The 12,082-nt window shown below is 38.7% G+C and overlaps 1 protein-coding gene across 2 annotated transcripts in view; it reads right to left on the reverse strand.

Annotated features, from left to right (window-relative positions):
• Positions 1–12,082, reverse strand: part of ANKFY1 (ankyrin repeat and FYVE domain containing 1) — an 80,437-nt gene that overhangs the window by 23,438 nt on the left and 44,917 nt on the right. For both annotated transcript variants that reach the window (XM_059908818.1, XM_059908819.1), the window contains exons 9-11: positions 11,147–11,215; positions 10,724–10,923; positions 2,262–2,359 (exon numbers count right to left, since the gene is read on the reverse strand). In XM_059908818.1, coding sequence (XP_059764801.1) covers positions 2,262–2,359; positions 10,724–10,923; positions 11,147–11,215 — 367 coding nt within the window. The remainder of the gene's footprint in view (positions 1–2,261; positions 2,360–10,723; positions 10,924–11,146; positions 11,216–12,082) is intronic.

Consider the following 12,082-nt stretch of genomic DNA (forward strand, 5'->3'; position numbering starts at 1 on the left):
CCTACCGAAGCTACACATCCTCACTGTTTAGAGTCCAGCAGCTTCACCTACAAGGCTTGCTGTGAAAAACGTCAAGATCTCACCTCCTTTTCCCTAAAAAAAACTCTCCTTCCCCAGAGGGAACCACTTTGAATTCTTTGAGCGGGTTTTGTAATTTCCTCATTTCTAGTTAACGTGTTTTTATTGCCGCCCGTTGACTTTCCAGGTGTGGGATTCCCTGTGGGTCCTGCCACTGTGATCTCACTGGATGATAAGGATTTGGCTCTTTCACTTCTTTCTCCCAGTGGACCCCCTTCCCACCCCACCCTCTCCCTACAGCCTCCTCCTCGGGGCTGTCTTCTGCTCCAGTCCTTCCCCCCACACAGCCTCCCTGGGTACGCTTATCGACGCCCATGACTTCTACCAGGGAATACAAGCAGGGGACTCTCAAACCCGGATCTCCAGCCTTGTCTGTACATCCAATTTTCCCACTGCCTGCAGGATATCCCCACCTGAATGTTTAAAAAGGAGTTCAACAATCACAAAATGGAATTCACTCTCCCCACAGCAGTTCATCCCCCTGGCCAGTCCCCTGCTTCTCTTCTTGGATCCAACACAACCGTCTTAACACCTCTCCAGCCCTGGCTTCTGAGAGCCACAGAGGTAGGTCCCATGGACTATCTTTCTGCAATTCCTCTGAAACCCATCCCGTTGGGTCCAAATCTGGTATCAGAGGTCAGGACAAGCCATTGCTTGTCTAGATGATTCCCACCTGGCTCCAGCCTGGATCTCAATGGTACATCCACCCCACCAGCTATCCCAGGAAGCTTTCTCAACCCGAAAATGATCATACTGCTTGTCTACTTCTGTGGATTTTCTCTTCCCACAGGATAAAGTCCAAAGACCTTAAACCAGCATTCCAGACCCGTCTCCAGTGTCATTCTCACTTGCTTTCAAGTCGAGTCTCCTCTGTGCCTCTACATCTTAAGGTTTCACCCAGTTTTGCTCTGAAGGGTATCAGAGAAGGAACAGTTGGTAGACAATGTGGGCTCAAGGGAGAATTTTTTTTACAGTTGAGAGACAGTAGAGCATATCTGTATGCTATTAGAAATGAACAGTGGGCAACACTGATGATACAGGAGAGAGACAGACAGAAGCAGACACACATAATGGCAGGAGCAAAGCCAAGAAACCAGCCGCTGGTGCGTACAGGGCCATGCCATCATTCTAGCTGGAGAGCAGGCCGGGTGAAGGTTTAGGTGCAGACAGATTAGTAGATTTAATGGTGGGAAAAAATGGCGCTGCCCCCCCGCTGTGCTTCCACGACACATTGTCTCATACACCAAGCTTACTGTTTACTGCTTTGCCCAGCGCTGTTGAGAGAAAATGCAACTGTATGTTGTAGTGCCTGAGTCTTAATACTGGCTCCGTTATTTACGAGTCACTTAACCTCTCAGAACCTCAAGGTTCTTTACCCTGAAATGAGGGATTTACAGATGTTGATAATGTCTCTTCAACACATGCTGCTTCTAGATCCATTGTGAGAACTGAAAGGGATAATAACCTTAAAGCTCCTAGCACAAAGTAGCTGCAGAATAAATGTGATCTTAAAGATAAACACATCCTCCCTGTCTGAAAAGTATAAAGTAAAAATAACTATCATTTAGTTTCTAATGTCCCAGATGTTATGCTAATAAGCACTTAAATTTATCATTTATTTTTATCTTAACCACACCTTATGAAATCAATATTAATCCCACTTTACAGATGAGAACTGAAGCTCAGAAACATTAAGCAACTTGCCTAAGACCACATACAGCAGGATGGGAAATGGGAAACCTGGTAAGTCCAGAAATGTCCAACCCGAAAGGCCCCCCTTTAACACTGCACCATCTGCCTTAGCTTGAGATACAGACTAAATAAACATTCACATAGGAAAACTTTAGCAAATGCAAAATGTTACAAAAAATTAAGATGCTAATATGGTAGGTTTTTGTGTCCATGTTTGCTAATCTCTAGTAGACCATGAAGTCCACAGTGTATTGTTTAGGACCTGACATACCACAAACGCTTAAGAAGTGGTTGCTGAATGAATCGATCAACCAATATTTGAGGATAAAAGCATCTACTAGACTCTGGTTTTTTAACAATGTCCATGTATTTTTTTTTTTTTTTTTGGACAAAAATTGAAGAGAATCTATTCTGTTTTTTCCTACCCATCCACCACTGCCATTTCTTCCACAGACCAAAGCCGCTTCACCTGGCTGTCCTGTCACACTTACCCACTTGTTTCTGTGGTTGACGTGGGCACCATTGGTTGCCAGGAAAAGAGCTGCTGCCTCATTTCCTGCTTCAGCTGCCCGCTGTAGTAAGCAATTTCCTAGGAGAAAATGGGTATATTCATTCTGCCATTTGCATAAAAATGAGGTCAATTTCCACACTGCACCACACCCTGCCCTTCCCTACCACCTTTCACAACTTACAAGCCCACACCAGACGTAGGTGACATTTAAGTCTACACAGGCACCCTGTGTGTGAACACAGAGACTCAAATGAGCCTGTGTGGGGAGAAAACACTTGGTCTGGAAGTCAGAAGACATTCATTCCTCCCTGGATTTCCCACTAGCCACCTCCTAGGACCAGGGGGAAGCTATGTCTCCTTACCAGGGTTGGTTAGAACATAATTTCTCAACAGCAGTGCTACTGACATTTTGGGCCAGATAATTCTTTGCTGTGAGGAGTCTGACCTGTACACAGTGTGATATTTAGCAGTATCCCTGGCTTCTGCCCAATAGATGCCAGTAACACTCTCAACCTTATTTTTTATTAATTAATTTATTTATTTTTGGCTGCGTTGGGTCTTTGTCGCTGCGCACGGGCTTTCTCTAGTTGTGGCGAGCGGGGGCTACTCTTGGTTGCGGTGCACGGGCTTCTCATTGCGGTGGCTTCTCTTGTTGCGGAGCATGGGCTCTAGGCACGTGGGATTCAGTAGTTGCAACACCTGGGCTCAGTAGTTGTGGCACGTGGGCTTAGTTGCTCTGCGGCATGTGGGATCTTCCCAGACCAGGGCTCGAACCTGTGTCCCCTGCATTGGCAAGTGGATTCTTAACCACTGCACCACGACCCTCAACCTTATTGTGACAATCAAGACTGTCTACATATGTTACCAAACGTCCCTTGGGGGCTGAGGCTTGGGAGGTCATCTCTGAGAACCTCTGGGGTAGATGACCATTTTGAAGACACTGTGAGCTGAAGTTCTAGCAGAAAATGCTCCTTAAATACTTTAGTTTTACTCCTATGGCCTTAAATATGTTTGTTCTTGGCTTAGAAATGTTTTACTTCGCACTATCACTCTTCTAAATAAAAATCTTAGAAAGAAAAAAACAATAGGAAAAACTCTCTTTGACATAAACCACAGCAAGATCTTTTTTGACCCACCTCCTAGAGTAATGAAAATAAAAACAAAAATAAACAAATGGGACCTAATTAAACTTAAAAGCTTTTGCACAACACCCATTTCTGATAAAAACTCTCCAGAAAGTGGGCATAGAGGGAACCTACCTCAACATAATAAAGGCCATATATGACAAACCCACAGCAAACATCATTCTCAATGGTGAAAAACTGAAAGCATTTCCTCTAAGATCAGGAACGAGACAAGGATGTCCACTCTCACCACTATTATTCAACATAGTTCTGGAAGTCCTAGCCACGGCAATCAGAGAAGAAAAAGAAATAAAAGGAATACAAATTGGAAAGGAAGAAGTAAAACTGTCACTGTTTGCGGATGACATGATACTATACATAGAGAATCCTAAAACTGCCACCAGAAAACTGCTAGAGCTAATTAATGAATATGGTAAAGTTGCAGGATACAAAATTAATGCACAGAAATCTCTTGCATTCCTATACACTAATGATGAAAAATCTGAAAGAGAAATTATGGAAACACTCCCATTTACCATTGCAACAGAAAGAATAAAATACCTAGGAATAAACCTACCTAGGGAGACAAAAGACCTGTATGCAGAAAACTATAAGACACTGATGAAAGAAATTAAAGATGATACCAACAGATGGAGAGATATACCATGTTCTTGGATTGGAAGAATCAACATTGTGAAAATGAGTATACTACCCAAAGCAATCTACAGATTCAATGCAATCCCTATCAAATTACCAATGGCATTTTTTACGGAGCTAGAACAAATCATCTTAAAATTTGTATGGAGACACAAAAGACCCCGAATAGCCAAAGCAGTCTTGAGGCAAAAAAATGGAGCTGGAGGAATCAGACTCCCAGACTTCAGACTATACTACAAAGCTACAGTAATCAAGACAATATGGTACTGGCACAAAAACAGAAACATAGATCAATGGAACAAGATAGAAAGCCCAGAGATTAACCCACGCACCTATGGTCAACTAATCTATGACAAAGGTGGCAAAGATATACAATGGAGAAAAGACAGTCTCTTCAATAAGTGGTGCTGGGAAAACTGGACAGCTACATGTAAAAGAATGAAATTAGAATACTCCCTAACACCATACACAAAAATAAACTCAAAATGGATTAGAGACCTAAATATAAGACTGGACACTATAAAACTCTTAGAGGAAAACATAGGAAGAACACTCTTTGACATAAATCATAGCAAGATCTTTTTTGATCCACCTCCTAGAGTAATGGAAATAAGAACAAAAATAAACAAGTGGGACCTAATGAAACTTCAAAGCTTTTGCACAGCAAAGGAAACCATAAACAAGACAAAAAGACAACCCTCAGAATGGGAGAAAATATTTGCAAATGAATCAACGGACAAAGGATTAATCTCCAAAATATATAAACAGCTCATTCAGCTCAATATCAAAGAAACAAACACCCCAATCCAAAAATGGGCAGAAGACCTAAATAGACATTTCTCCAAAGAAGACATACAGACGGCCACGAAGCACATGAAAAGATGCTCAACATCACTAATTATTAGAGAAATGCAAATCAAAATTACAATGAGGTATCACCTCACTCCTGTTAGAATGGGCATCATCAGAAAATCTACAAACAACAAATGCTGGAGAGGGTGTGGAGAAAAGGGAACCCTCTTGCACTGTTGGTGGGAATGTAAATTGATACAGCCACTATGGAGAACAATATGGAGGTTCCTTAAAAAACTAAAAATAGAATTACCATATGACCCAGCAATCCCACTACTGGGCATTTACCCAGAGAAAACCGTAATTCAAAAAGACACATGCACCCGAATGTTTATTGCAGCACTATTTACAATAGCCAGGTCATGGAAGCAACCTAAATGCCCATCAACAGACGAATGGATAAAGAAGGTGTGGTACATATATACAATGGAATATTACTCAGCCATAAAAAGGAACGAAATTGAGTCACTTGTTGAGACGTGGATGGATCTAGAGACTGTCATACAGAGTGAAGTAAGTCAGAAAGAGAAAAACAAATATCGTATATTAACGCATGTATGTGGAACCTAGAAAAATGGTACAGATGAGCCAGTTTGCAGGGCAGAAGTTGAGACACAGATGTAGAGAACGGACATATGGACACCAAGGGGGGAAAACTGCGGTGAGGTGGGGATGGTGGTGTGCTGAATTGGGCGATTGGGATTGACATGTATACACTGATGTGTATAAAACTGATGCCTAATAAGAACCTGCAGTATAAAAAAACAAACAAAACAACTAATACTAAACTTTCATTGGGTTATTTGTATGGAAATATGTTAATATAAATGTTTCAGACATTACATGAAATTTCTAAAAATCTTATATTTGTATTTGTATGGAAATATGTTAATATAAATGTTTCCGACATTACATGAAATTTCTAAAAATCTTATATTTGTATTTGTATGGAAATATGTATGGAAATATGTTAATATAAATGTTTCAGACATTGCATGAAATTTCTAAAAATCTTATATGTTCTGGTATAATGTTATAAGTAATAATCCTAGTTATTACTTTAAAATGTATATCTCAGAAATAACTAATTTTCTTGTCAACTGCATTATTATGAACTTTCATCAAATCTTTAACAGTGGTCATTTTTAAGTCTTTTGTCATTTACAGACAGTTCTGGGTGTACTCTGATGATTTTGCAAATATGTTCCTATAAAAGGGTTTCATCTTCAAGAAATACATGGAAAAGACTCTGACAAGTACGGGTTTCTGGTAACGGACTGTACTGCTGAACTGAATGAATAAGCATTTTCAGAACTCTAATGAAAAACTGATGAACTCATAAAAGTGCTAACAAAAGATCAAGATGAAAAAAAAAAATTAATTACATGGGACTGAGTGAACTGATGAGGATGAGTATAATTTTTGTGACTTTCTGTCTGAATTAAAAAAAAAAAAAAAAATTCCACAAGGACTCAGAGGCAAAGAATATACAAATCAATTTTCACTGCAAAGTAAAGGAGCTGTTACAGTGGAGGATTACTGGACTGAATGTCAATACTATGACATAGTATGAGTGTGTTTCATGTTTGGTAATTGCAATCATTGTTGCTTTTGTTGTGGTCATCCATGTACAATGCTTGGTGTCAGTCGATTTATCTCTTGTAAAAATAAAATACAGTGTGTGTGTGTGAAAAAAAAAAAAAAAAAAAAAAAAAAAGGGTTTCATCTTCAAGAAATTCATGGAAAAGACTCTGACAAGTACAGGTTTCTGGTAACTGACTGTACTGCTGAACTGAATGAATAAGCATTTTCAGAACTCTAATGAAAAACTGATGAACTCATAAAAGTGCTAACAAAAGATCAAGATGAAAAAAAAATTAATTAGATGGGACTGAGTGAACTGATGAGGATGAGTATAATTTGTGTGACTTTCTGTCTGAATTTAAAAAAAAAAAAAAATCCCACAAAAGCTTTTGCACAGCAAAGGAAACCATAAACCAGACGAAAATACAACCCTCAGAATGGGAGAAAATATTTGCAAACGAAGCAACGGACAAAGGATTAATCTCCGAAATATACAAACAGCTCATGGAGCTCAATATCAAAAAAACAAACAACCCAATTAAAATGAGCAGAAGACCTAAATAGACATTTCACCAAAGAAGACATACAGATGGCCAAGAGGCACATGAAAAGATGCTCAACATCACTAATTATTAGAGAAATGCAAATCAAAACTACAATGAGGTATCACCTCACACCTAACAGAATGGCCATCATCAAAAAATCTATAAACAATAAATGCTGGAGAGGGTGTGGAGAAAAGGGAACCCTTTTGCACTGTTGGTGGGAATGTAAACTGACAGCCACTGTGGAGAACAGTATGGAGGTTCCTTAAAAAACTAAAAATAGAACTAACATATAACCCAGCAATCCCACTACTGGGCATATACCCAGAGAAAACCATAATTCAAAAGGACACATGTATCCCAATGTTCATTGCAGCACTATTTACAATAGCCAGGACATGGAAACAACCTAAATGTCCAACAACAGATGAATGGATAAAGAAGATGTGGTACATATATACAATGGAATATTACTCAGCCATAAAAAGGAATGAAATTGGGTCATTTGTAGAGATGTGGATGGACCTAGAGTCTGTCATACAGACTGAAGTAAGCCAGAAAGAGAAAAACAAACATTGTATATTAACACATATATGTGGAATCTAGCAAAATGGTACAGATGAACCTATCTGCAGGGCAGGAATAGAGACACAGACGTAGAGAACGGACATGTGGACACCAAGTGGGACGGGGAGGGTGGGACAAATTGGGAGATTAGGATTGACACATATACACTACGATGCATAAAACAGATAGCTAGCGGGAACATGCTATAAAGCACAGGAAGCTCCGCTCGGTGCTCTGTGACGACCTAGATGGGTGGGGTGGGGATGGGGGTGGGAGGGAGGTCCCAGAGGGAGGGGATATAGGTATACATAGAGCTGATTCACTTCACTGTACAGCAGAAACTAACACAACACTGTAAAGCAATTATACTCAATTACAAAAAAAATTTTTTTTCCTTCTTTTCCTCTTGAAATGGTTTTAGTCCCAGAACAGTATTTTCTCTATTAAAATCCATTTCCTTTTTGGATAAACACAAGTCTCACGTTCTACAGCTATGCTATTTGAAAACTCAAAATAAATTAAATACCAGGACTAAAACCAAGGAAAAGCAACGGGGCAAAGTACTGCTTTGTTTCCATGCCATTTTTATCTTTTCCCTCAGAGAAAGTGATTCCACGCCTAGTTAAGAGTCTTTCTAATTGAGAGACTCCTAATAAGAGTCCCATTTTCACTTCTGTAGTCATGCCAGTGTACACAATAACTAAATCATATACCTCCCTACAGAACAAAGATAACCTGCTACTGCTAAAACATTACTGATGTGTCTATGAAAACTCAAAGTATATAATGTAAAATTGACAGAACTAGCAAGAAAAATGGACAAATCCATAATCGCAGTGACCATTTCTAATATACCTCCCAGAAACTGACAGATCAAGGAGTCCAAAAGTTAGTAAGCTAATGAGTAAGATCTGAACAGCACAATGAACAAGCTTGATTTAATGGACGTAAACAGAGAATGCTACATGCACCCTACAATTAAAGAATGCAATTCTTTTCAAGTACACGTCAGACTTTCATAAAAACTGTATCTCTAGGAGTCTAACATTCAAGTCCGAAACACCAAAGAACCTATCTCTTATATGTCACACTCTTCTATAATGCAGTTAAATCAGAAATCAGTAGAAGTATGGTCAATAACCAACATACATTTATAAATTAAAAGCAATTTAGTAACTATCTCATTTCCAGAGGATCTTTAGTCTAAAACACAGTTCTGCCTGTACTCCCTATCCTGTAGTACTGCTGCCTTTAGCTTTTATGTCACCCAAAGGGTGATTTCATTTGACCTTTATTTAAAGTTAATTATTAACTTCTTTTAGGGGAAGGGATATTTAATATCTATCTTTTTTTTTTTTTTTTTTTTTGGCCAATTCCCCTCATTAGTGGCACTTACCCATCCTTTATACACTGCTAGCACTCAATACTGAACCATATGGAATCCCGCTCCTTAAAATATCCCCATGTTTTATTTAGTCAGATCAAGGACATATTCACATTAAAAGTGGTTCTCAAAGTGTGGTCTTTGGATTCGTAGGGGTTCCTCAGAGTCTTTCAGGGGGTCCAGGAGGTCAAAACTCTTTTCATAATAATAATACTTGATGTTATCTGCTTTTTCCCACTGTGCTGACATTTGCACTGATGGCACAAAAGCAATGGTGGATCAAACTGGGGAGCCTTAACACAAATCAAGGCAGGGGCCCCAAAATGTACTAGTGGTAGTCACTGTACTCCTCACGGCGACGCACTCGGTCCAAAAAATAACCAGTTTCACTGACGGTGGCCCTTGATAAAGCAGCAGAAATTACTAACTTTAATAAACCTCAACACCGAGTACATGTCTTTAAAATTCTGTGTGACAAAATAAGAAGTACGCATAAAGTAAATAAAGTATGTTACGTCTGTTGTGTAGCAAATTACACAAGTTGTCTCAAAGGAAAGCACTTGTGCCATTGTTACACTGCAAGCTGAACTAACAGTTTTTTCACGGAACACCATTTTTACTTGAAAGAATGACTGATTAACAACACCATTTTTACTTGAAAGAATGACTGATTAACAAACTATGGTTATTCAAACCTGACTATTTGACAGACAATTTCTTAAAAAGTAAGCCTGTCTCTGTAAGAAAAACAACTGGCAATATTTCCACCAAATGATAAAATTTGATCTTGCAGGTGAAATATTAGAATTTTGGAAAATTTTTGTCTGCAACTGTAAGTTTAACAGCTTCTCAATACTGAAAAGACTTTTCCAATGAGATCAGTGGTGATATTAATAAATGTGATTCTAAAATAAATGAACATTTTGAAGATCTGCATAACTCAGTGAAACAAGATTTTCCAAATGACTAAGGCATGATGTTACAAAATCACACATGAAGAAATCCATTCAAAGCACACACAGACCATGGATTTTATATAACAGAGTACAAAAAGTTCATTGATATAGTTTCAGATTCCATATTGCAACTAACCTTAAAAAAATTATCCCTTGATAAATTCTGCTCGCTGTAGTATCAAAGAAATATATCCACAATTATCTGAAAAGGCTCTGAAAATATGCCCCGTTTTCCAACTACATCAGTGTGTGAGGGTATCTTCTTTAACCAAAACAACGTATCTCAAAAGATTGAATACAGATGCAGATACTAGAAACCAGTCACTCTTCCAACTAAATTTTGTTCTGAAAGTTATTCTTCATAAAAAATGTTATATGTCAACATAAAATGGTTTGTTGTTATTTTTATTAATTAATGCATCTTTTAAAAATTTCTCAGTTTTAATTTCTAATATGGTAAATACCAAAGATATCCACTTAAACAAAAGCTCTTTGGGATATAATTTTTAAGAGGGTGAAAAGAGTTCTGAGTCCAGAAAGACTGAAATTCACTGCATTAAATAAATAGAAGTGTTTCAGCTTAACGGACTTATAGAGTCTGGCTAGATTTTTGGAAGCACAAGATCGGGCTTTTTACTATGGTTAAAATTACGTACAAAATAATTCTCATAATAGCATGCCGTTCAGTTTTTAAATTTTTGGTAAAAACACTGACACAATATTTCATGGGGTCTCCAGACTTGAGCATCAGCTCTTAGGGGTCTGTGTTTTACCTGTTATTGTATCAGGTGCATTGGTGTTGCTGCCACGCTGAATGAGTCTGGCTGCAAAGCTATTTTCATCAAATGAAGTCCCATTTACCACAGGGGGGTCTTCAAAGGGATTTACGGACTGGTCGGAAGACACAGTGATGTACTGCACGGCAAGCCACAGAGCTGTGCTGCCCTCACGGTCTTTCAGCTCTAAATCTAATCTGGAATGAGGAAGCAATGTGAATAGCAAGTATAATCGTCTTCTGACACTCCGTACTGTCAACAGCCTCATTCTTTATCTTTGTACTTTATGAATGACAATTTTTTATTTTACTTTTACTTACTAAAATGGATAATGCTAAAAGACATTTTAAGAGAATTATTTTTCACTCACAATCCCACCCTCACAACTGCTTTTGCATTTCTCCATGTCTCCCTACGTACTGTTTACACTGCAGCAACTGGTTGAACACGTATTCATTCCTGGCCATGATGGACAAGTGTAAGGGAGACCTACAGGACGAAGAAGAAGAAGAGGTGTCAATTCAGGACGGGCCCAGTTCAGGACCACTCACAGCAGGAGGCAACTAGAATCCACAAGAAATTCCCCATTTCTGCCAGGGTTTCTTTTTCTATCCTGACAAACAGTCTTCCAAAACCATGACCAAGTATCAAAGGATGAAAATGGATCTGATTATATGTTACAATTTATTCAGTAGCCAAAAGAACAAGAATCAATAAAAGGAAGAGATATAAAATACTCTTCAGTTAAATACTGACCCTCATTGAATGTATATGTACTCACGTTTTTAAAACAAATAAAACAGTAGTTTCTGCCATAGGTATGCCTACTTTCCCCTACCTATCCTCCACAATTCTGAAAAGAAATTTTTTTCTTCCCATAATTCTCTGTTATACTCAAACACACTATGAGTGGCAACGGTAGGAATTGAGTAACCACCCTTCACTGCTTTTATTTAGCCCTCATGTGCCCTGAGGAAGACGGCCACCACAGAGCACAGGGACTCCCAGGCTGGTATCTACCTCAGAGGTACAGAATGCCAGAATTTATTACACTTGGAGGAAAAAAATTAAGGAATCACCAGAAGAAAAAAAAGAATGCAATTATTTTGGGAAATAAGGTAATTATGACATTATACTGAGTTCATGGAGATCCGCCTTATTTAAGTACCTTACCCATCACACAAATCTAGTTTCCTGTTCTGACAGGATCTCACAGTTATTTTTTGAGAGGGTTTTTTAAAGGTACAAAATACTGAGCTGCTATGATAAGAAGTGGGTCCCCCTAGTGTTGGTGATTCAGGTGGCTTAACTCCCTTCAATGCCTCACACACTGCTGTCCCAGAGATAAGCAGCCCG

Source organism: Balaenoptera ricei, chromosome 20 (assembly GCF_028023285.1).
Source record: "Balaenoptera ricei isolate mBalRic1 chromosome 20, mBalRic1.hap2, whole genome shotgun sequence".
Taxonomy (NCBI): domain Eukaryota; kingdom Metazoa; phylum Chordata; class Mammalia; order Artiodactyla; family Balaenopteridae; genus Balaenoptera; species Balaenoptera ricei.